Raw genomic sequence first — 26,634 nt, 5'->3', positions numbered from 1 at the left:
ACCTTAGCCTCTAGAGACTCCATTCTAGAACATTGACTTTCCTGAGATTGCTGGAGATTGAGCTGAGACTGTGCAATAAGCTCTAGAACACTTTCAAACTTCTGATTTTTCTGTGATAGCAAAGTAATTTCATTCTCCAAGTTGGCAGGTGTGGCATAATTTCTCCTAGGATCAGGCACTAACTCTCCACTTGTATTGGAATTCTGCTGAGAGTATAATTGTTGTTGAGGAACCAACTGTGAAACTTGACTTGTCTGTGGAATATAACTTTGATCTTGAGAACCTGGGGGTCCAGCATTCTGTCTCCAATAATTACCTTGAAAGTTATTACCACCTTGGTTGGGCCTCTGAAATGAGTTTATATTGTACTCTCCAACTGATGCATGTTGATAGTAACCAGGACATTCTAGAGTTGTATGAGAAGTGTCTGAACAGACTTCGCAGTATTGGCTAGCTTGCATGATTGGGAAAGATTTAGCTTGAGACTTGTTGATCTTGGAGGGATTCATAGAGAACTGATTAAATTTCTTACTCAGAGTTTCAATGTTGGTGGCCAGGCTGGCCAATGTAGACTTCAGTTCTTGATCTGCTTGTTCATGTGCTTGGTAGCCAAATTGCTTTGGCTCCCCCTCCATGCTAGCGACATCCTCGTTGCTAGTAGTCCACTGTTGTGTTTCTTCAGCTAAATTCTCGAGAAAGTTGTAAGCTTCCTCTCCATCCATCGATGTAAACTTGCCTTTGTGCATTGATTGTATCATCTGCTTGTTCATCATCGAGAGTCCTCGATAGAAAAAATGAGCCAGTATGCTCTTGTCATATCCATGATGTGGACATGAGACTAGCAGATTATTGAATTTCTCCCAGCTTTGATGATATTCTTCAGTCACTTTTCCTTTGAAATTGCTAATGGCTTGCTGCATGGCATCTGTCTTCTGGGGTGGGTAGAACTTGTTCATAAACTTTGTTCTCAACTTCTCCCAGTTGTCTATTGAATTGATCGGCTGTGCAGTTAACCATTCAGATGCTTGACCTTCTAGTGAGAGCGGAAAAAGAATCAACTTGATACTCTCATCTTTGATATTCTGGTTCTTGAAAGTTCTGAGGACTGATAGAAATTTGTTCATGTGAACATATGGCTGAACATTATCTGAACCATTGAACTTTGGAAGCATAGAGATTACTGATGCTCTAAGTTCAAACTGGTTAGCTTCTGAATTTGGAAAAACAATACTGCTGGGTGGGTCTCCAATGATTGGCGAATAGAAATCGCTCAGCTTCTTCCTCTGTTGTGCTTGCATGGGTGGGATAGCTTCAGGATTATTGGTGTCCAAAACACCTCCATCATTGCGTGCGGCCATTGTATCAATCCTGTCTAGTATTCTTGCTATGCGAAGATGATGAAAACTATCCTACTATGCTTGAATGCGCTTAAACTAATATGCAACTATTCTAAATTATATTAATATGCAAAACTACTTTCCTTCAACTGGGTTGGGCTTTGCAGCTAGTATCTCGCCCGTTGTCTAAAGCTGTCTCTTCTAGGGTTATGGTGAATCACTTGGATTGCTTAAGTACCACTTCCCACGCATCGATAGTCCGTTTGTCAAGATTCAGACAAGAAACACTAGAGTTTGATTTTTCGCTGTGTTGGCTTACAACTTCAATTGTTGAAAAGATCCTAAATGCAATTATACTATAAAACAATAAAACTAAACTACGATGCAACTATACTAAGAAAGCAATAAAAAGAATGAAGATTAACTTACCTGGATGGTAGAATCTTGTCTTGAGATGTCCTTCAAGCTTCTTTCTTTCTTAAAAGGATGGATGATGCGGCTAAAATTACCTCAAGATCCAAAATTCTAATCTTGAAAGAAAACATTAAACATAAACAACTTAAAACGGCAGCGGCGCCATTGACACTACCTCTTTTTGCGTATGTAGATGGTATAGTCGTTGAACAAAAGAGAAGCGTATCAAAACCTAATTATCCCTCAATGAGTAAAGGATGAGTAGGGTATCATTCCACTTTTAAGTGTATGTTTATATGAAGGACAGGACTGGAAAGGGGGTTTGAGGGATTAAAAACTATAATTGTAGAGATTTTAGATTCTAATGCTAAACTAAACTAAACTAACTAAACTTAAACTAAACTAAACTAAACTAACTAACTAAACTTATACTAAAACTAAGAATTGGAAATAGGGAGAGAATATGAGAGAGATAGATTCAAGAGATTCAAATCCACCAATGCTTTTGATTCAATGACCTTTTGCTTTATGTTGTTCTCCAAGTAGACTACAATCGGCAATCGAAATGAGTGCCGATGCCTTTTAGGTGAAACATCGTTAAACAATTAACTCTACTTAAGGTTGTTCCTATGTTCATGTTACTAGTATCTTCTTTCCTTTTATGTGAGTTTGGGCAGCTATTCAATGAATCACCATCTAAGGCAAACACAAGGAATACTTCCCTTACTCTAAAACACTACACAACTAGAAGAAAAGTAGAGAATAATAGTATAATATTCAATTACAATAAATAAAACTCTATTCTAGCATTATATTCAATTGCAATAAATAAAAGCATGTTACTAGCAAATATTCAATTGCAATAAATAAAACCCTAAACTAGCATGATATTCAATTGTAATAAATAAAAACCTTAATCTATACTTCCATCCCCTGGTGTGGGCAATGGAACTAATAACTAAAACATAAAGAACTAACCCGATTGAAGAACACTATAAAACCCGGAAGAATCATTAAACCTTAAGATCGGGCTTTTCATCTCCTCCCTTGAAGGAGAAGATTAGCCTTCCATATAGAAGGAAGAACACGAAGAACGAGAAGAAGAAGAGTTGAAGAACATAAGACTAGAAAGACTAATTTATTAAGACTCAGCTAGTTAAAACCGATCTTTTATTATTAATCTCTCTCTCTGCCTCAAGTTAAGAGACAAGAATATAAGTGAATTGGCCAATTACATGAGGCACTTAGGTCCTCTATTTATAGGGGTTACAATGAGTTCTAGAAGCATTCCAAACCGTCATTTATTTCCTAATACAAATAGACTTCTTTCAGAGTCCAACTTCATGTCCAAAACTGAGAAGGAATTGGCTACAAGATTAATCGATCCATGCGTCTGGACTCATTATCCATGCGTCTCAGACTCAAGCAATGCGTCTGGACGCTCGATCTATGCGTCCCAGACTCATTCAATGCGTCTGGACGCTCGATCCATGCGTCCCAGACGCATAAGCCGATTTTCTCTCTTTTGCTCTATCCTTCTATCCTCTTTTGCGGGCTTTGGTCCAAGCAACGAATCCTTTGGCCTTGGGCTTCCAAATAGACTTTAATATAGGTCCAAGTCGCATCTTTAACAGCTCCAATTCCTTGGCCTTCTCCATGATTGTCCACGGGCCTCCCATGTGATCCTTAATGCTCCGAATTGCTTCGTTTTACCCTATTTTCTCTAATATTCTATAAAACTCTCTTTTTTACCTGTAGAATCTTAAAACACAACTTATAAACACTATTAGTCCACTAAGATGGCTAAACAAGAGGCATAATCGAGGGTTAAATAGCACTTTTTGAGCACTTATCACAGCACTTGCCTTATCACCGACCTCAGTCAATTATAAAGATTTGAACAGGCAAGAGGGACGCTTTGGTCTATACCAAGCTAGACAATTGATGCCATTCAGCTGGGCTTCAGAGTGTGCATTTAGTATTCTATGCACTTCCAAGTGCAAAAATGTTGGAGCTTGGAATTTTTGCAAGTAAAAATTAGGCTTTTTCACTTGACCAGGGCATGCTGAGCATTTGAACCTGGTTTTGTAGAGCTGATAGATATTTGATCACAAAGTCGTCTATACCAGCTAGGTTCTCTTGGGTTTGAACCTGCAGTGTGTCTAGTTGGAGGGGTTAACCACCAGTCCGAACTTGACCAGGCACTGTGTGCTTGAACCTGGATTTCTGTATTAACCACCAGTCCGAACAATTGATACTGCTGTAAGTGGTCAACCAGTTCCCTAGTTGGTTCTGTCTAGCAAAGGGAGGTGTCCTGTGTTCGAATCTGTGCGAGCTCATTGCTATCAGTCTCTCTCTCTAAATCATCAAGAGTTTCCTCTTCAGATTCTACTTCAGATTCAGACTTTTCGCTTTCGGTGGGGATGATGTCGCCCCCAGTATCTTCATGGTCGCCCCCAAAACTGCCAAGGTTACTAGGGTTCATTCCTTGATCTGAATCATTGAATGTGGGATGCTTTCTTTTGAGTTGTTTGCATAAGGATGCCAAAGTCTGGCGATCCTCAACATCAACTGGATCTTTAGATTCTGAAGATGCACGATCTACCTGTTCTCTTTTTCTTCGTCGAGTGTTAACAACACAGACTTGTAACGTGTTACACTCTATAACATATGCCTCATGAAGTCTCATTGGTTGTAGGTTGATGCTCGGCTCTTGTTGGAAATCAATTTGGATTTATCTTGGTTCATTTAGCTGGACAGCTGCAGAGAGGTAAGCTAGTGCCTCAAGGTGCCTGATTTCATTCCTTGGCCTTTGACTGATAGAGATTTTGTCAAATTACACAGCCAATTTATGTATGACTGTCAAATATGCTAACATCCTTTCATCTTTTGCTTGAAAAGTACCACCAAATTGATTAGCCACCAAGCGAGAATCTGTTAGCATTTGAATGTTCTTCGCTCCCAGCTTAAGTGCAGCATTCATACCATAGATAACATCTTCATATTTGGCTTCACTATTAGAGGCAGAAAAGCCTAGTCTGACTGACCTTTCAACTTTCTGTCCTTCAGGGCTGATAAGTACACAACCTAGACCAGATCCGGATGCATTTTTTGAAACCGTCGGTGAAGATGGTCCAGAGAGCTTGATTGCTGTCAAGAATGCGCTAGCCCCCATAATCGAATGTACTAGGTGAGAATTCCTCAGTTTGTGCAGGGAACTGAACTGAATGATCAAGAAATTGTTCTACTTCTGCTAATTCTGGACTTAGTTAGATGTCATCCACAGGAAAATCTACAATAAGAGAGGCTAGAGCATGCCCCTTTTTTGCAGTCCTTGGCTCATAAACAATATCATATGCGCTGAGGTAACTCGACCATTCAATCAGCCTATTTGATTCCTCCTGTTTGCCAAGGGTCTTTTGTAGAGGATACTCAGTATAAACCCTCACCGTTCTCCCCTGAAAATACGGCTTCAACTACCGAGCTGCATGTACCAAGGCCAATGCGACTTTCTCAATTTTGGAGTAACGACTTTCTGCTGCAGTTAGTGTTTTGCTAACAAAATGAATCGGCTTTTTTTTTTTAGAATCATCAACAAAAATGACTGCACTGGCTGTAGAGTCAGTTGCAGCAAGATAAATTCCTACAGGTTCTCCAACCTTTGGACTAACCAAAATTGGGGGAGAGGTAAGGTAGGCTTTGACTTTAGAGAAAACCTTTTCTCAATCTTCATTCTAGGTTGATGCACCTTTCAGAATCTGAAAGAATGGCTTACATTTATCAGAGTATCGAGATATGAAACGACAGAGAGCCGCAAGACGACCTAAGAGCCTCTGTACTTCCCTTCTGCAGGTAGGGGGTGGCATGTCGAGAATAGCTCGAATTTGCTCGGGTTAGCTTCAATTCCCCTATGGGTCATCATGAACCCTAAGAATTTGCATGAAGATAGGCCAAATGAACATTTGGCAGGGTTAAGCCTCATTTTGTATTTCCTTAGTCGATCAAATACTTTCTGTAGGTCAGCAAGATGATCACATTCTTCGCTTGACTTCACAACCATGTCGTCAATATAAACCTCCATAATAACCCCAATAAGATCAGCAAAGATAGTATTAAAAAGCTTTTGGTATGTGGCTCCAGCATTATTTAGGCCGAATGGCATAACCACATGGCAATATAGGCCTCTGTCTGTGATGAATATTGTATACTTCTGGTCATCATAGTGCAGTACAATCTGATAATATCCTGATCTTGCATCCATAAAAGATAGTTTATTGAAGCCATATGTCGCATCCACCATATCTGAAATTTTGGGTATAGGATAAGGATACAGTGGGCAAGCTTCATTCATGTCTATGAAGTCAACACAAATTCTGAGCTTCCCATTCTTCTTTGGTACTGCTATAATGTTGGAAACCCAAGTTGGGTATTCAATTGGTCAGATAAATCCAACCTCCAATAATTTGTCAATCTCCTTGTTCACTAAGAGTTTCCTGTCTTGGGCCATTCTCCGTGGTTTCTGCCTTACCGGTTTGACTTTTGGGTCAATGTCTAATCTGTGACAAGCGACGCTGGGGTCAATACCGGGCATATCTATTGGATTCCAAGCAAAGATAACTCTGTTACTTTTCAATAAGGCCACCAAAGCCTCTTTCTCTGTTTCAGAAAGTGCTTCAGAGATGAAGGTGGTCTGACTTTCTTCTTCTCCTATCTGCACTTCTTTCATCTTATCTCCTGTTGGAGGTCCCTTGGTTGGTGCCTCTCGAGGTGCTTTGGCTGCCCTCGTTGGTGCTTTGGTCCAGCCCTACTGTAATTGTTATTTCTGCTCAATGTTGAGAATGGTGTGTCCTCTGACCTCAGACTTTTTATAATCATCCATCGCATGCTCATCGCATTTCAGAGATGCAATCTGGTCACTTCGGATCTTACAAGTTCCCTCTGCTGTTGGAAACTTAACATCTTGGTGATAAGTGGACACCACTGCATGCATTGCATGAAGCCAATCTCTTCCTAGAATGATATTATATGTGGATGGGCAGTCTACCATAACAAAGTCAACTCCTACAACCTTAGGACCTACTGTGACTGGCAAATTAATTTTACCAACCTTTTTAGCTGGAGCACCATTAAAGATGATAATTGGAGTACCATCTTCCTGAATAAGATCATCGTCGAGATTCATGACAGAATAGCATCCAGAGAATAGGATATAGGCAGAGCTACCGATGTTTATCAGAATTCTTTGGACTCTGCGGATGGCAACCTATGCTGTAATCACCACAGCATCATTATGAGGATAGTAGATTCCTCGCTCATCTTCTTCAGTGAAAGTTAGTCCTCCTTCTACAATAGTCTCAGCATAGAACCTAGATTTAAATTTGATACTGTTTACGTGATTCCAACTACCAATTTTTTGAATCTTGCACTTCATGCTCCATTTTCTTTCACAGTTGGATGAGCAAACAGCCACCTGAGCATGACATACAGCTATTACATCGTGCTCGATCAGATTTACATGAGCCAGCTTTTGACTACCCTTTAAATACTCCTTCAGCTGTCCCCCATCTGCCATTCTGGAGATCTCCTTCTTCAATGCATAACAGTCATTCAAAGTATGGCCAAAATCATTGTGATACTTGCATTTCTTTGACTTATCTCTCCTTCCCTCAGTATCAGGTTTCATAGGGAACGGCTTGTAGAGTTTTCCTTTGAGCTTGTCATACAATTCTGAGATATTGATGCTGAGCTCTGGAAGAGTAAGATCTTTGCTCGGGCAGCCATCTTGTTTCTGACTCTGTGAGACGCTAGTTTTGGCACCTTTGTTATGTTTCTTTCTGTCTTTATCACGCTGTTGTTGTTCCTGCTTTCCTCTATCACTTGAAAAATCCTTTTGCTACTTCTACTTTGAATCTTCCTCAATAGTAGCATACCTTTCTGCTCGCACCAGCAAATCCTGAACTATTTCTGGAGGCTTAAAAGTTAGTGAGTTGAACGGACCAGACTTATCAAAAGGAAGAGCATTTTTGAAAGCTTGCGCAACAACATCATCTGGGACATTGTTGACCTCCTTGAGCAGCACCCTGAGTTTTCTGACAAGGTCTCGAATGCTTTCTCCTTTCTCCATGTGGAGGTTGAAAAGAGTTCCAGAACCTTTTATGGTCTTCCTGTTGTACCGATAATGTTTTGAAAACTTGTCAGTGAGCTGCGGAAATGTATGGATTGAACGAGGACGGAGTTCGTTAAACCATGTCAAAGCTTCTCCGTTAAGGGTAGCTTGGAACATTATGCACATCAACGTATCATTGTTATTAAAAAGATCCATAGACGTTCTGTACTTCATCAAGTGCTCATCTGGACAACCATCTACATCATTGTAGGTTGGGACTGAAGGTTGTTTGAAAGAACCAGGGGAAATGTAATCTCTGATTACATTTAGAAAACGAGATTCTTCAGGTCCTTTGATTGCCAGTTTATGTCGTTTATCTTCCTGAGTAGCTTTGGAATCCATGGCAGTTCTAATGAGTTCTTGAACTTGCTGCTCATTCAAGTTGTCACTATTTTCTTGCAGAGCGACATTGTTCGTGCCGACTCTGTGGGTACGGTTTCTCCTTTCAGGGCTCCAGCCTGGCTCAACAGAGTCTTGCCTATGTTGCATGAAATTTGCTTCTGCCCTGCGTAGGTTTAGCTCTCTGGTTTGAGCGTAACCACCCACAAAATTGTGGAGAGCTCCAGTTCTGTGGCTTCTGGCCCACTGTTGGCTACCTTTTCTATCTCCAGCACTCTCTGATAACCTCCATTAGTCCTCTGGCGAGTGTTCCTTGAACCATTGTATCCAGATTATGAGGAATCTGAACCTCCAGGACTACGATCAAATCTTATGTTACCTCGAGCTAGTCTGTATTGTCCTCTTTGTAGTACCAAATTGCGAGAGCGTTGGATGTCTCGCTCTAGATCAATTTGATCCGAAGAGGAATAACCGGAAACTGACATTGATCGTTCCTTGGAGTACTGGGAACGTCTTGACACTGATCTACTTCGGTGATGCTGTGGGCTATGAACCCGTCCTAGTACAGCGTCAACACCACCTAAACGCTCCACAATTAGAGTTCTGGGGTTTTGGGTGCGGCTGGATGGCATGGCTTCTTAGATGATGCCTCCTCTTTTGAGACCTGCTCTCCCTTGGTACGGAAGATTCTTGCTGAGAGTTTCTCCTAAGTTGATTGTTTTCTCTGGTCATCCTGAGCAACATGGACATTAGAGTTTCTTCATCAGATGGGTGAGCATTGTGGCTCAGATCCTGAGGGTCCGATCCACGCCCAAGGCGGCCTTGCAAATGCCTAGGCAATGTGGATGGTCCAGATTGGGTGGAAATAGCACCCGACCTAGGCCCAAGGCGTTGCTGCAGACGCTGAGGCAGCATCGATGGTTTTGCCCCAGCAAATGCAACTCCGTCTCTGTGTGTGACGACTCGAGTATCCCTAGTTGCATCTTGTTCCCCTGCTGGAACAGTAATTCATAGGTTTTCCACCAAATCTTCTTCTTCATGCTGGGCGTCCATATTTTGTGGGGGAATCTAACGCGTATACTTCTTCTGAGCATGAACCTCGTCAGCAACTATGTGTTGTGTTGTCTCAGCATTAGGAGGCAGGTTTTGTGCAATTTCTGGAGCCTGACTAGTGTCAGCCACCTTTTGATTTCTTTTGGGTCTACTAGCAGCCATTGATTGTGATATTCAATATAATAAAAGAGAAGAGCGTAGTCGTGAGTTGATTCTCCACAGACGGCGCCAAAAGATGTCGGGGCAAAAACTGAAGCAAAATAGATCTACCCAGACATTCTTAAAACAAAAATTGACCTTCTGAATATCACCACCTTCTGAATATCACCATCTTCTGAATATCACCACATGCGAGAGTATTATCGCTACTACAAAACAATTTTAGAACTTGCGCACCTTGTTGAACTTGTTGCATAAGAAAAAATGTCTTAGTTGTTGAGACTGAACCACTTTTTAGTTCAGTGGCTACCTACATACCCCAGCGGGATCAAGTCTCTCTGAAAATCTCCGGAGTGTGGAGTTTTTCAATGTAGTTTTGTTGGTCAAAACTTTTCAATATGTAACCATCCAAAAAACTAGGGAATATCTGGATATGGATCCTTATCCCTTGTTTTCAGTTACATTGGATAAAGCCAAAATCTATCCCTAGTTTTCAGTTACATTGGATAGAGTTAAAATCTATCCCTAGTTTGCAGCTGATTACGGGCTTATAGCGAGGCTTGGCCCACATGCCATGTTGTGACTTGGCTATGAACCAAGGCTAGGCCTGCAGATATGAAGGGTCCAGTCTGGGTGTCATGTCCAGAGATCATGCCCAGCTGGTCCATAGAGGCATTGTGCTGCTGAGCATTCCATCTAGTTGGATGTCTCACTACACAAGTCGATCCAACGAGGCCACAAATGAGGAGGATCAGGTAAAGCCATGTGGACCATTTATGAGGATCCACACAGGTTCATCACACGCTCAACTAGGGATGGTATGCGCACCTTGCTGACACACCACATCATCATAAGGATCCGCTTCTTCAGTGTAGGTGGTAATCGTAAATGGGATGACCCCATTGCGATATGCAAAGTGTGGTGTATCTGAACAGTAAAGCCAATGGGTTATCACTTTTACCAAACTCTTCGCCACCCATTTCAGAAAGTCACTGAACTTGAGATTCACCAAATACATTCCCCAGAATTCTCAGGATCTGCATAATGTTCATCCCAAGTCTCATAAAAATGACCCCAATCGGGTCTCAAAGGGCTCGAAAGGGAAATAACAAGGACTGCATGAAAAAGGAATAAAGAATGAGTTAAAACAAGACTAATAATATCTCCACCTTATAAGATGCAGCTAGAGTATATCAAGAAAAGAAAAATGATGAAGATCATAAGATCTCGATATTCTCATCTAAAAAATGTACAGAATCAAGAGCAAGAAATTATGTTACAAAACTTGAAAACATTTGAGCTCAAGTTACTATCGTAAATAGTTCAACAACCAGATATTCTCGATGGACTCGGTATTTCATCTAACGCACACGCTCAATCACTCTTTTAACAAGGTTAGACATTCAAATAAGGTGACTTATCTCTAAGGACGATCTTCATGGCGGGGACATCATCTCCACCAAAAATCAAGACTTCACTTAAGTTGTAGGTACACTTGTTTACACGAATGTACATGGGAGTGTAAACAAGGGAGTGGCTCTTTCCTTCCCTAATATACACATTCAACAATTTTTAACAAAGTAATCCATGACATAAAAAGACTTACCACCACAATCCTTGTTCTTACCATGAAACGTACAATCAGGAAGCAACGCTATAACATTCGGCAGACCTGCAGAAAAATTACACAAGTAGCTTCAGCAAGACTCCCTCTCACAAAGTAATTAAAGACTCATTTCCAAACTGATAATGCACTAACCGTTGAGCTTATTCACTACACCATAATAGGATATTTGCAACACGCACCTTTTTTGATTTGCAACGGTTATTTACCGTTATTAAGTTTCCAACATTAAATAAACGTTGGCAATGTTGTAAAGAGTTGTTTTATTTGGGTGAATTTCCGGAATTAATTGCTAACACTTAAAAAGCGTTGGAGAAGTGTTACAAATTAAAAACTTGAAAATTTTGCGAAAGAGGGAAACGAAAAAAATCGAAATATAAAACATAACTTTCTTTCTCTCCTCTCTCTCTCACCGCCGCATTTCAAGATCCCTAAAATTATCATCTCGATCCAACTAATTTTTGCACTCTGCAAAACTAATTCATCACCGCCGCAATAGTTATGAAATACATGCACATGAAGAATCTTGTAGAGTTGTTCGTTTTATCAATGGCGGTACCGGTATTATTTCATTTTCTTTCTTTTCTTCCCTAAATTGCATTCTTTACTCTTCTTCTCACTTTGGTCTATTCTCTTTTCTGGACCATCAGTGCTATATTTTTAAGCTACGTTTTTCTGTTTCTTTTGAGAGTATAGGCGCTAAAGAAAACATTTAAGAAGTTGGACCACAATGTAAATATTCAGGATTTCTTGGGTACAAGGTACATATTTCTTGGTCTTACATATTTCTTTTTAGTTTAGACCTTATTCTGTAATTTCTATTTAGTTTTGTACCTGACTAAGAAATCTGATATTACCGTCTTGCTTTTTTGCAGTACTCAAACTGTTGAGGTACGCCTCACCGAACTGAGCTTGATTTTTTTTTCCTCTTTATTTTTCAAACTGACAAGACTGTCAATGTGTCAGGATTTTGATGTAAGTTGGTTGAACTGCTTTGGGCAGGATCTGATGAATCAATCAAGGCTACTCGAAGCTCAATTGTCATAAATGCATAAAAGACTGAGGTAAGACTTCAAATAAAAATATTTTCCAACTCTTGTATATGATCTCGTGACACTGTATTTCTATTAATTGTGTATCTGTAAGTGTTTTAGCCTTTTGTATCTTCTACTGAAGGAGATATTCACACATCATGAACCTATATTCTGTAGTCAAGACTTTTTCTTTTGATAAACTTTTGTCTACAGTCTACGCGCTACACCTTCGTTGGTCAACGTAAAATGTAATTGAGCTTAGAAAACATTCTCTAGCTAAGATAGTGGCTCTCTATTTACTCTGTTGATTTGGAGCAGCATAACACATTAGCTTTTTTTTGTTGCATTTTTGACGAAGCATTTTAAGAGGCCTAAGGGTTAAGCATGAGTGGTTAATGTCATGAGCACTACATGGCAGGAGTTATGAAAGTAAAAACTAAATTAGAAAATTTTGTACATCAGAAAAGTAAGGACTATATTCTGATGAAGCATAGATCAAATGAATAAACAATCTATTGATGTTGTTGCTCAATTTAAAGTTTAAAGTAGTCATTACCTTTCAACACCAGTGTGAGCACATATGGTGTCGAAGTCCCATGCAAGGTGTCAGCAAGGGGGCTTCATGAGGCATCCATCCCCCATTATTATCATTATTATTACTTTTATGATTATTATTATTATTATTATTATTATTATTATTATTTATAAATGATTTTTACATGGATCTTTTTTTGAGGTTCCTGATTGCATAACAACTTGAATGAGAACTTTTGTTTAAGATGCAACCAACTTATGTTGCTTAGGTTGATCTGAGTTGCTGTAAATAGATTACTTATATGAGATACGGTTTCACCTAAGGATATTTGGAGAATTATTTCTATGATTGGAAGAACTATTGTTACTAATACATGTGCCATTGTATTCTTATTTTACCTTAGTCTGCAACTTCCACTACTATTTGTGGTAGACACATCTTTCGTGTTGCCTAGATATCCTTCATCCAAATTAAAAAGGAAAAAAAAAAAAAATGGTATTCTTTGTTCTCTCTTGTTGCATTTTGGGCCTTTGGAAGTAAATTAGATCTATACTTGTACATCTTGAGATGCATGTATACTTGCTAAAAAGTGTGAAACTCATATAGTTCTATCATCTTGCAAATTTGTTGGACCGATCCCTAAAAAAGATCAACAATATTGAACATTTAAGGGCAATGGAAGATTCTCTTAAAGAATCACTTAATCGTATCCACTCCCACAAGGTATTCCCATTGTTTGACCTGTTTCTCTACTCCAATAACATTATGTGGCATCATCTGCATCATTCTCTAGGCCTTGTTCCACCAATATCAGATTGCCTAGAAATTTTTTAGATAGGATGTTGTTGGTTTTTTTTACGTGGGTTCCCCCTTCGGGTTTGTGTCTCCGTGGTCTCTCTTTGGTGAGTCCATCTCACCTATATCTTGTATCACTATATCACTTTTTAGTGGTCGAATTATCTGACATGGTAAACATTATGTTCTAATTAATTCTTCCAAGCAAGAACACGTCCTCCATTCACACATTTGGACAGTTGCTGATGATTATGGCACTTCCAATTCGGCTCTTATTTTTTAAAAGCTCTCAACCTGTCCAGTGCGCTCTACGTTTCATGAATACAAACACCACACAACCTTCTTCGTGGCGAGGGTTTTTGTGTTCATTGTAACTTTCTTTTGCATCATGGTTTAGCAAATTCAACAGAGGAATGCTGAGTAGAACATCTTCCATGAATGTACCAAAAGCATGGGAGTGGAGTCAAGGTTTGGAGTTGTATATTTTACTTAGAGACGTATAATCAAAGGTTGTACTTGTTGCTTTCCTTTGCATCATGATTTAATAAATGTCACTAGAGTAATGACCATGGCCTCATGCATCATGCACAAAGCAAAGCATATGGGACTATAGGAGGGATCTGTTCACATAGAGAGGTACTGGACCTAAGAGTTAGTAGTTAAGCACTTTAACTTCTATTGGCAAGAAAACTTTGGAAAGCAGCAGCTAATGTCACTAGAATGCACTACTCAGGTAACACTGGTTTTAGTCCTCCCTCTCACTTGTTTATGTAGACAGAGCTCTTATATGAATCATTTCACTCCTGTAGTTCCAGAATGGTATACATTTGCCCTTGGGAATGGGCAGTGAGCAACAAGCGCAATCTATTTCATGGCTTCCCAATAATGATAGTCAACACTTGATGTTAACCGAGGACCAAAGCTTGCTACATCAGAGGTAAGCGGGATACATAAATAATTGTGCTAAGGTTTTCTTCAAATGCGAGTGAATTCAGTTGGAAGTATCTGAAAATTCTCATACTAGTCTTTAAACTTCCATACATGAGGCTTATTTTTTACAATGTTTCTGAGCATGGCATTGTATTCTGAGGACTTGAGGCCTGATTTAACTCGAAGTGCAAAGTTGACTAGGGATGGCATTGTTTTGCAACTTGTTTTGATGTACTGACCGAAAAACTGCTATAGCAGTATACCACTGTTATGTTACCTGCTTTGCGTGTATATCTATGGGAATCTATCTAAATTACCTATGTAAATTGAGTTCATGCCAGTTACAATTTATGATTGTGATAAATGATTCTCCCCCCTCCCACACACACACACAAAACCTCCTTTCTCTATCGTATTCTAATTAATTTATTATATTTAGGAATTCTTAAACCGCAGGCTCCATCTCCATAAGTTCTGACCAAGGACTTGTGAGAATAGCCCTAGTTAGTGGATGTCTTGTTTTGGTAATGGCCTTACGAGGGCTTCATAGGGGGTACTCATTCATCCATGTCATATTATATATGAAAATATTTGCTTATGATTTTAGTTTTTACAGTTACTGATCTTCTAGTTATCTACTTTCGAGTGGCAATTTGATTATTCTAATCACTCTATGAAGTTCCAAAAGTGCTTCTATGAAAGTTTGAGAAAGTAATTTATGTTGGGAAATAAACTTCCTAATTGTTATTTATGTCGTAAAGATGTACAGGGTGAAGTTCTTTGATTCTTATCCTTCTATTGTTTTTCATGTTTCTATAACATTTGTTGTTGTGTCTTGATTGGACTGGATTTGGTTGCTTGTTTCCAGAGACTTGGAGTGCTCCATAGATGCTTACTTTCCACCAGCTATTCGGATATTTTGGCACAGAAAGGTAGAGATTGATGGATCGGATGGGATGGCGATGGCATGCACGACTTAAACAGGAATACTTGCTTGAGACTACAACTAGGTGGCCAGTACCATTACCCACCATACGGTCTCAACTTTTTGTTGGATAAGAATATGAAACCTGATGGGAAGATGAATATGCAAGGACCTCCTTTGGATCATCAAGTTGGTACGAGTTTCGAACCACCCAGGGGTGGATTTGACACCAACCATCATACCTGGGATCAAGTTCTGTACCTTGTACCAATGGCATATTTGATGACCACTCCTATCAATAGGTACAAATCTGAACAGTGCCAATGCCATTTCATCATCTTTTTTTTGTATGGTGTGATGAAATGCTTTCCTTTGAGGCATTTAATATTAGCATTTAACTCCAATGATTTGGGTTTATACCGTTTATTAACAATTGCTCGTTTGGATAATGCCCATGAGTAAGTTTTTCTTTTACTTTATTCTTGTGAGGAATTTTATTTTATTCTTACGCTCATTGTTGTCGCGTGGCGGGCACGGTAAAATCGCTTGGTCAACTTGACTGAGACCACTATTGCCTCAGGAGATGATAACGGCTGCATCAAGGTGATGTTATCCACACTTTGTATATATTCATTATTATTAGCTTGTATTTTGAAGTGAATTCTTCCACTACGGGTCTTCAGATGGTCAATGCCTCCCTATTTTATTTTATTTTTTTCATTTGCACCTTCCCCTTTACTGCCAGTTTGTGTGTTTTAAATTCAAGCTAGCTTAGTCTTGTGTTATATCTTGCAGCTTATTCTTTAAATTCAAGCTTGCTTAATCTTGTGTTATATCTTGCAGCTTATTCTCATGATAGGAAGTTCTTGGGTAGTATTTTACATGATCAAATGTTGAAGGTATATGATGCTCTCTCTCTCTCTGATAGTACGATACATATATCTATAAGTAACGTTATATTGAAATTCAGTTTTGCACTCAATTGATGTAGTTGTTTAGTACAAATTTATGCATCTGTGTAGAGAGATGACGTACTTGCGGTTACTACTAGAGATTTTTTTTTTTTTTACTTTCTATTATAAATATTAATTGCTATAGCTTTTGATCCACTACTCGTTGGATATACTTATTTCTGTAAGAGAAGTAGAAAATAAATCAGTTCAAAGAACCAAACCTGTTTGAATAGTTTAATCTTATGTTACATGGACACGCCATATTTCAAAAATAATCCGTGTCGGATACGTATCCACGTGTCCGTATATTTTTTTTTTGGATAAATAGATTTTATTAGAATGGACTTTGCACTATTGCACTATTTTCTTTACTTTTTAACATCCTAGCTTGGTTGACACTTGCCAGTTGCATGTGTTATGGTTTTGATTGTGTATGTCTTTGTTCATTTGCGGTTTAAATTGTTTATGAAAGGCTGAAGTGCCGATTTTTTAATCACATGTCATGTCATTAGGTGAGAGTGCCCGCTACGGGGTCGATATAAACACTGGTGGAATCATAGATACATTTGCCAACTTTGTATGGGAACCTGCTGTTGTTAAGGTATTCGATGTTCTTTCCCATGTTGCTTTGTTCAGTTTCTTTTTACCTGTGATCCCTTGGATTTAGACATTGGCCGTGATTGCAAATGTCTCAGATAAATGCTATAAATGCGGCAACAGAGGCAGCTTGCCTAATTCTAAGTGTGGACGAGACCGTGAAGAACCCAAAGGTAAGGTTTTCTCCAGTTAAGTTGTATGGCGTTTGTAGTGTTATCTATCAAACATGTTACACTTGGCCAAAAGTTCAGTGTCTTCAAATCCCAAGAGTTTAGTTGTTCAGCCTTCTGTTATTTCTTTTTTTATTCCACTGTGCCATCCTTGGTAGTCACGGTGTTTTTAATTTTTCTTTACATTGTTATTTTCTAATGGCTATTCATTGTATTGATAATCCAGTCGGAGAGTGCACAAGGAGATGCTGCTGCTTGAGCGATGGGTCGAGGGGGTGGCGGGGCAGGTTTCTGTGGCCGTGGAAGGGGAATGTGATGGCGTTGAGCTTTTGGGGTTTGAAGATGCCAAGGACTTCTTAGAGTGAAGGGAAGATTTTGAAAGCAAGAGTGGTTTGTTTCTTGGGAAGTTTGCTTTCTGTCCTTAATTTTGTTTGCTTCAGTTTGGAGTGAGTTTGTAGCTATATATATATATATATTTGTCTAAACCATTCTTGTATCCATTATTTATTGTAGGTTTAGCTGGTCTCACTACAAAATATGAGAATTTTTTTTTTCATCAGCAACGGTTTATAACCATTACAAATGAATTTTAATTTTTTTAAAAAAAAAATTAACTAACAACTTTGCAACGCTTAAAAAGCGTTTGTGAAATAAAAAACCGTTGCAAAGGTTTTAAATTTGGGTATGAAATAGTTATAATAAGCGTTGGAAAATTTCTGTTTGCAACGCTTATTAACCGTTGCAAAAATTTCATAACTTTACCCACACCATATTTGTAATACTTAAAAAGTGTTGCGAAAATTATTAACAACGTTTTTTTGCCATTGCAAATAGCCTGTTATGGTGTAGTGATTTAACATCTCCGCAGAAATTTCAACACAAAAACCAAATAAAGCATTACCCAAACAATGTAAATTCTCTTTTTTGCATCTTCTTCGCTAAAAATTTGTCAAGAAATTCAAAAAACAGAAAATAATAATAATAATAATAATAATAATAATAATAATAATAATAATAATAATAATAAGGATTCTAACATGAACTGATATGAATGGTAGGAATACCTAAAGTTCTTATTATCAGAATTTTTGATAAAGTGAATAATAGCTGCTTACGAGGTCTCCATACGACAATATATAATGTGGACAAACAACCCTGACATCCTACCCATCATATTGTAATAAGTTTAATAACTTTTAGGGTTATTTAGGCTTTGGTCTTACTATTAATAGCGAAATTAGGCTTTGGTCCTACTTTTCAAATTTATTAGGCTTTGGTCCTATTTTTTTCCTTGACTGTGAGTCAATATAGTTGACCCTGGTCAAATTGCTTGTTATTTCAAAATGGCCAGAATACCCCTCCTTGTGCATGTCACGTGTTTTTATATTGACATTTTTAGTTTGCCACGTATCGATATAGGGTTTGGTTACAGAGAACTAAAAAATTAGACAGTCAATTTGTTGTTGTGCGCATCTCGAGGAATTGGTGAATAAGGAGGGTAAATTTGAAAAGTAGGACCAAAGCCTAATTTCGCTATTAATAGTAGGACCAAAGCCTAAATAACATATCTTAAAACCCCAATAAGTCAATGATCAAATCAAACAATCACTTGATTGACAGCGTTTGATATTAAAAATCCATTAATAAATGGGAGAGAGTAAAAAGAGACCAGATTGGTGCGGCATCGTTCGAGGTCCAAGCACTTGACAGCAACGAGTTGATTAGAAGGGAGATAAATCGTTCTGAAAATAGTAGCAGCACTGTCACCGTATCCAACCTCTTCCAATAACTTGTAATCACATGAATTCGCTGAGTAACTTGTCTTTCCGTTACCACCCATCCTTCTTTTGTTTCAATAACTAGTAGATTATGGGCTATTGATTAATGATTAAATGTGTGCTGTAAATATGGGACAATTTCCTACAAAAAAAAAATATGGGACAATTCGGTGTTGAAATCTGCTAAGTTGTTATGTTTGTATTTACATTATGTAATTCGATTAAATTGATTGTGTCAAAAGATTTTTGAACAAGATTTGTACAATAAAAAAAAAATGAGAAAGTTGAAGGTTTTTTGAATCTGAAGATAGATTGAATAACATCTTGCTATTAATAGACTAAAAAGTTAAAGTTTATTCGATTTTGGCCCCACTTTTAATAGGGTATCCAGCGTTTGGCTCCTGTAAGTTGCTTAATTCATTTTTGGCCCCAGTTCTGTCAGTTGACTGAGTCAATTTTAACGGTACAGTATGTTTTGCTCTTCATAATTTCGAAATGGCCTAAATACCCCTCACATGTGCCACACGTGACTTTCTTTTTTTGAAACAAAACAAAATGACATGTGTCAAAATCTTACGATTGGCATCCAAGGGTCATTAGCTACTAGCCGTTGGAGCTTTGAATGTTGCTCCCATAGTCCTTAATGGAGGAGGGGCTAAAAGCTTAAAAGTTTTGTTAAAAAAGAGGCCAAAAATAAAAATATATTTAAATGGATTTTTTTTTTAAAATATACTAAAATCCCACAATCCAAAAGACTTCATTATAGTGTTCACTTTGCAAAATAGAACCCTAATTGGATAAAACCCCCAATTTGTTAAGTGTAATTAGGGCCAATTTATGTTCAATAATATACACAATATAACTCTAATTTGACAAAGAGTCGTTCTAAGGTAACACATTTGTGTTACCCAAGTGTGTAACACGAACTAGTTAAATTTTGCCATGTGGAAAAGAAATCTTGATACCACTATAGCCAGTCACATAGAAAAGAGACGGAAACTGACTTAGTATGTACATTGGAAAGCCATAGAATCCACCACCATTTTCTTTGTTTTGCACAGGTGCTGCCCCTACCATAACCGGCACGGCCACCGACTTTCTCTCTCATCATATCGTTCTGTTTTTATTTATTTTCGTATTTCTCTTATTCTTAAATCAAAAACACATAATTAAAATAGGTTGCAACTAATTAATTTACACCTCACATGATAAGTTTCATAGATTTTGGTTCTTCGATGTAAAGTTAAACTGTTTTTTCAGTTACATTTCAAAGTTTTAGTACTAGGGCCTAATTGATTTTTAATTCTTACTTCCAAAATTCTAAAAGACTTAATTATAAAAATTATTAGATGTGGTAGTGGTGATTTTCAGAGAGAAGAAGAAGAAACTAAGAGAGAAAAGGAGGAGGAAGGGAGAGTAGAGGCAGAGGGGAATTGGTAGTTGGCGATGGCTGGTGGTAAAGAAGAAGGGCAAGATTGGTCTTTTCTTAAGTTTACCAGCTCTTCAAGTTGTTTAGGTTGTATTCTACGTGGTTAGTTTCTATTGGAATGTGTGACCGTTCTCAGTGTAACACATTGTGTTACTCTATAATTTCCCTTTGACAAAAGCCTCTATTTGTGTACATGTAATTGGGGCCAATTTATGTACGATATTCACAATAGAAGTCTAATTTGACAAAAGCCCCAATTTATATAGTATAATTTGGGCCAATTTATGTTCAATTTGACAAATAAATTATAATTGAAAAAAAAAAAAACCCAAATTTTGTAAGTAGCCTTAAACCCTAATTGTTAGGGTAATTGTTAATTAGTCATTTTAGTACCCTAATTATAAACTAACTCCTTCTTGACTTCTCGTGATATGTAAAAACTAATATCCAAGCCGTCGATATGATTTTTTAATTTAGATGGTCATTTAAATCGAAATCAATGAAATGAAATTGTATTGGAATTCAAAATTGAAATAAATCGACACTGATATTTACAAATTCCATGTGCAAGTCATGTGAGGGTAAAATTGTCATTCTGAAAATATGATACGGTACAGTTAAAGTTGACTCAGTCAATTGACAGAATTGGGGCCAAAAACGAATTAAGCAACTTACAGGAGCCAAACACTGAATACCCTATTAAAAGTGGGGCTAAACTGGGGGGTTTTTAGGTTTTGGTCCTCCTAATAATAGGTTAATTAGGCTTTGGTCCACGAATGATCGATTATTAGGTTTTGGTCCTTCTAACCGTGAGTTGACCACGTTGACCAACGATGGACGTCTGCCCAACTCACATATTTTGCTATTACCTACAATACCTTTATGAGGTCAATGTTGACCAAGTTGACCATCTCTAATTTTGTAATTTGATGCCAATTCAACAGTATGTGATGAGACACGTGGTCACTTTTTAACGGGTAAGATCTTCTAGATCTTGGCCGTTGTTATCAAAACACGTGTTAACTATGGATCTCGATAAAATTGGCGGGAATAAACTCACTAACTCACGCCATTTCTCTTCCTTCACTCTCTCTCATTTCTGTTTCTCCCTTCTCATTTCTCTGTTCTATCATTTTCCACACAGAGAGAATGAAAGTGTTAACAGTCCTCTCATTGACGTAGTTTGGATCTTCGAAGGAAAGTTGCAAACTTGGTTAGTTAGGAGTTGGATTTTTATATATTAAAGAAAAAAAACAAACTTGCAAACTTGGTTAGTTGGAGTTGGAGTTTTATATTTAAAAAAAAAAAAAAAAAAAAAAAAAAACAAAAAAAAAAAAAAAACAAACTTGGTTAGGTACGTTGTCAATGCTCCTTCTTTTGCATGTTTAATTTGCATGTCAATGATTATTTTGAATATTTAAACCCTAATTAAGTCTGTAAATATTACGTATTTTGTTATTCCAATGGTTAGACCTTTTTTGTTTGTTGGTTATGTTATTTAATTTAAAATGAGGGATTCTCCATGTTGTTGCCATTAAATAATTACTTAAGAATAGTGGATTTGTATTTCAGTTTCCCCGTATTTTATTGATGTTTATGTCCATTCCTTATTATATAAAATGTTGTGTTTTTGCTTTAGTTCAGTCATGTGGTATGGCAAAAGAAAATTTGTTATTCATTTGGGAGGTTCATGGAAAAATACTATGCCTGGTTTATTTGGTTTGGAGGAGTACTCTGGTGGATTGAGGAGAGTATATTCAGTAGAAGGAGATGAGTTGAATTGGATGGAATTCATCCAGAAATTAGGATGTTTGTTCCCGTGAAAAAGGTGTCATCCGCTCAATGCATTTTAGCAGGGGTATTTGTGTCCACCGAAAATCTTGACAAACAACTTATGGATATGTGGGAGAATATAATGGTTGAAAGTGACAATAAATTTCATCTGTTTGTGTCTTATGATTACCAGAATGTGCAAGGCATGACCCAAGATTGGGAGACAAGCCCTAGGGTCATGGGTGTATGTCCTTCAATGCCCACACATGAACCTAATTCAATGCCCACACATGAGTCCACACTCAATTCAAGTCCACTAATTGATAAGTCTAGTTCAGTCCCTTCACATCATCCAAGCCCATCTCTCATCTTTGACTTGACCATGCCAAATGATGAGTCAAGTGAAAATGTCATTGTAGACTTAACCACTTCACAGCCTATGTCAAATGATGAGTCAACTAGAAATGTCATTGTAGACTTAACCACTCCCTCAAAACAACCTATTCTGACCAAAAAACCAAAACCAAATGATGAGTCCACTTCACAACCTATTCCACTTCACAACCAAAAAACCAAAACCAAATGCAAAACTTCCTAGAAGAGTAGTATTGCTGAAAGATGGGATTCCAAAGACTTTTTTACAAAACAAGTCTAATTTCTCAGATTTTGAAAGTCAGAGTGATGAAGATGATGTTGAACCAATTCTGGAAGCAAGTGATGAATCATTGGATGAAGGATTTAAGGATGATCAAGAGGGGGAGATTGGCTTTGAAAGTCAAAGTGAGGATGGAGATGGTGTGGAACCAACTGTTGTTGATCAACAAGTTGTTGGGAGTAGTCAGGCATGTGTGGAAGAAGTTCTTTCTGAATTCAATGATTTGTTTGAGAGTGGTGAGGCATTTGAGCATGATGTTGAACATGGAAACAATGATATATTCCTTAGTGATAGCTCAGATGATGAAAATGATAGACAGTTTGAGGTGGTTGCTAGATTTGGTCCTTGTAGTCAAGATACATTTAATTTGGGTGATCCTAAATCTGATAAGGAAGATGAGGATTGGGATCCTGTTGATGTACATTCAAGTCAGAGTTCAGAAGGTTCACTATTGTCAGATAATGAAGAAGAAGATACTGAGATGAACAATTTTGTGATATCAACAAGAAATTGTTATGTGGAAGAAGATGCTGAGAGGACTGATAACCCAGAAGCAACAGTCTCCAAAAAGAACTTGAAATTGAAACCAAATATGGAATGGAGACACATTGGAGAGTGTAGACAATTTATAAAAGATATGGCAGCCTCCCCAGGTTTAGTTTCAAAACAAGAAGAAGAATGATAAGGAAAGGTATTTTGTGATTTGTAAAGATAAGGACTGCAAGTGGTTTGTAAAATGTAGCAAGAAGATAAATGAGCTTTACAAAGAAGCTCGTGAAATATAATGACATCCATACTTGTGAAGTCGATGAGGAGAACAAAGTTGTGGCAAGCCAAAGCTCCTTGGGTTGCTAATGAATTGAAGCATTTGCAAGGGCCCATCCAACCTTTGCTCCAAATGACTTGTTTAATGAGATATATCATGAGTATGGTGTACACATATCTTATTGGACTGCTTGGAGAGCAAGGATCATGTTGTTAGAGAAAATGCATGGTAATTATGAAGAGGGTACATGGTGATTTCAGAAATGAAAAACAAATTTTGGAAAGGAATGAATGCAAAGATTGTAAAGTGGTACAAGGATTCTGTAGATGAGTTTGTGGGTTTCTTTGTTGCATACAAGGCATCATTAGATGGGTTTGTGAATGAGTGTAGGCCAATCATTGGACTTGATGGTTGCTTTCTTAAGGGCAAGTATGGGGGATCCTGTCTTAGTGCTATAGGAATGGATGCAATGAATGGCATTTTTCCACTTGCTATCTTTATATGTAGGGGTGAGAATAAGTTTACCTAGAACAAGATGCTGAGCTTACTTAAGCCCCACTTGAACAAGCATCCAAAGCAGATGACTCACTTTTATATCCGACAAAAGCGGAAGGGTCTCATTGATGGTGTTGCAACTAACTTCCCATATGCATATCACATGTATATTACATCATATATTTAAACTTGATTTTCTCATATTATAGTCTATATTCACACCATTAGGTCACCTCAATCACAGGTTCTGTTTCAGACATATGTACAATAATTTTAAGACTATCTTTAAAGGTCATTATTTGGAGAGTTTATGTTGGGGAGCAGCTAAAGCATACAAGATAACTACACATGAGGCATTTATGGATTCAATAGAGCAGGCAGACAAGGATGCCAAAAAATGGTTGGAGAAGGAATCTAGGAAGACATGGGCTAGATCATATTTTGATCTAGCACCAAAGACTGATGCTATCACAAGTAACTGTTGTGAATCTTTTAATTCTTGGATCCTTAAGATCAGAGACAAGCCACTGATGCAGTTTGTGGACAAGTATACATTGACAATTATGTCACTTATGTATGATAGAAGAGAGATAGGTGATGGACTAAGTGAGGGTGATTTGGTACCTGTTGTACAAGGTGTAATTGAAAAGTTGGAAGCCAAGTATCATAGGTATCAAATTTCAGGAGTTGCACCAAATGAGTTTTTAGCCACCAATACCAAGAATGGGAAGACCTTCCTTGTGCACATCACTAATATGACATGTGAATGCATTGTGTGGCAAATGACAGGGATACCCTGTGTCCATGCAATAGCTGTGATAAGACCAAGAATACCAAAGAAGGAGAGTTGGGCCAAGTGAGTTGTTATGTTATTGTAAATTGTTTTGTTTTATAGTATTTCATATTATCTTATTATATTGTTTTGTAAATTGTTTTGTTTTTAGGTACTGCAGTCATTACTACACTGTGGAGTCATTCAGAGCAACTTATGCAGGCTATATCTATCCAATTGCCAATAAAGAACACTGGGACAAGGTTGTTATTTGAATCTACATTGTTCTATTTATTTGTTATCTAAATGAATATGATTCTATTTTTTTTTTTTTTAAACAGATTAAACCTAAGAATGTTGTGCTACCTCCTCCAAATGAAAGAAGGCCAGGGAGGCCAAAGAAACAAAGGATAAGGGGAAATGATGAAGAAAAGGCTAGTGGCAAAAGAAAATGTAGGAATTGTGGTGAAGTAGGACATAATTCAAGAACTTGCAAGAAGGCTGCAAAGGAGACAAGCTCATCACCAAGCAGAAGAGGTAACAAGCCCTAACATGTTTGTTTGTTTTCTATTAGGATTTCTATTGGTTAGTTAGGAGTTTTCTATTGGTTAGTTGGAGTTCTATTGGGAATTTGTTTGTTTTCTATTGGAGTTAGAGTTTTAAAGTTAGAGTTTTATATAAATAAAGTTGTCTGTTTTCTATTGGGATTTTGTCTGTTTTCTGTTTTCAAAGGAGACCAAAACCTACACACATATCCATGTCTTGTCTATTTTAAAACTTGTCTATTTTCCAAGATCAGACTAGACTAGACATATAAGCATGGTCTGTTTTCAAAACTTGTCTATTTTCTAAGACTAGACTAGACTAGACATATAAGCATGGTCTGTTTTCAAAACTTGTCTGTTTTCCAAGACTAGACTTGACTTTGGGCTATAAAACCAACACATTACTTTCATACCTCTCACACACTTCTCACTTCTCTCGTTTCCACATCTCTCACACATATATCAATGGGAAAGGGAAAGCAAAAGGTAAAGGAAAGGGACTTGACATTGTTGGACTGGTACCCACCCCACTTAAAAGATCTCATCCTTCCTGGTGTTTACAACAATTTCTCTGCCAGACAAGCTGAAATCTGTAGACAATTCATAAACCTTAATCCAAAGAGTTCACACAAAATGGTGCTGGATCACATGGTTGAGCTGAACTGGGAGGAAAATCATGGATCTAAAAGGAAGGAGGAAGACCTTCATGGTGGTGAACACCAGAACATACCAAAGAAAGTTGTTGTGCAAGCCTTAAAGGCTAAGGGATTTGTGCTCCCAAAATTGAAGTAGAAGTAGTGTTTATGTTTGTGATCAACTATGTCTATGCTAAGTAAGGTCTATTAAGTTTATGTTTGAGTGAAAAATGTTTGAGTGATGAATGTTGTTGTAGGGGTCTATTATGTATAGGGTATGTTTTAATGTTATTATGCTATGTTTGTATGAAGAATGTTTGAGGGAATTGTCCTGTTAATTAAGGACTGTGTTTCAATGAAATTATGTTTGACTTATTGTCATATGTTTTAAATTAGGGAAATTATGATTGCATCAATAAATGTTTCTTAAATCTTGATTAGTCAAACAAAAGGCTCAAAATGGAGGGCAAGAAGAAGAACATGATCAAGACAAACCAAGCCGAAGCAAAGAAGAGCACCATGTTCATCAAAGAGCAGCAAAAGCACCATGTTCAAGCAAAGAGCACCATGAGCATCAGGAGAATAATGCTAATCAACAAGATGTTGGGCAATAAGTGCCAAGAGTTAGGAGAGGGGGGAGAGCACCTAGGGGAAGTAGACCGCCAAGGGGAAAAAGAGGATCAAGGGGGTTTCATTACTGGTTTGGTGGAGAGGATGATGATGGTGGTCATGTTCAGACACCAAGTACACCAGGG

The 26,634-nt window shown here is 37.8% G+C and overlaps 2 protein-coding genes and 1 long non-coding RNA gene across 3 annotated transcripts; 2 read left to right on the top strand and 1 right to left on the bottom strand.

The window, feature by feature from the left end:
- Positions 1 to 6,189: 6,189 nt before the first annotated feature.
- On the bottom strand, positions 6,190 to 6,933 carry LOC147481075 (uncharacterized). The gene is made up of 2 exons (XM_086578827.1): positions 6,607 to 6,933; positions 6,190 to 6,555 (listed from the first exon to the last, which is right to left on the bottom strand). Exons 1-2 carry the CDS (start codon positions 6,931 to 6,933, stop codon positions 6,190 to 6,192), a joined length of 693 nt encoding a protein of 230 aa, XP_086434953.1.
- A 9,252-nt stretch (positions 6,934 to 16,185) lies between these two features.
- LOC147481074 (uncharacterized) lies at positions 16,186 to 17,525 on the top strand. Its single transcript, XR_015206399.1, has 4 exons — positions 16,186 to 16,210; positions 16,777 to 16,865; positions 16,960 to 17,034; positions 17,258 to 17,525. It is a non-coding gene; the product is annotated as an uncharacterized LOC147481074 (long non-coding RNA).
- A 6,641-nt stretch (positions 17,526 to 24,166) lies between these two features.
- On the top strand, positions 24,167 to 26,493 carry LOC147481073 (uncharacterized). Its single transcript, XM_086578826.1, has 4 exons — positions 24,167 to 24,783; positions 24,872 to 24,962; positions 25,041 to 25,236; positions 26,321 to 26,493. The coding sequence occupies exons 1-4, from the start codon at positions 24,188 to 24,190 to the stop codon at positions 26,491 to 26,493; spliced, it is 1,056 nt and encodes a 351-aa protein (XP_086434952.1). The 5' UTR covers positions 24,167 to 24,187.
- Positions 26,494 to 26,634: the final 141 nt, after the last annotated feature.

This window comes from Coptis chinensis, chromosome 8, assembly GCF_015680905.1.
Source record: "Coptis chinensis isolate HL-2020 chromosome 8, ASM1568090v1, whole genome shotgun sequence".
Classification (NCBI taxonomy): domain Eukaryota; kingdom Viridiplantae; phylum Streptophyta; class Magnoliopsida; order Ranunculales; family Ranunculaceae; genus Coptis; species Coptis chinensis.
This window is presented reverse-complemented; position numbering and strand designations above follow the sequence as displayed.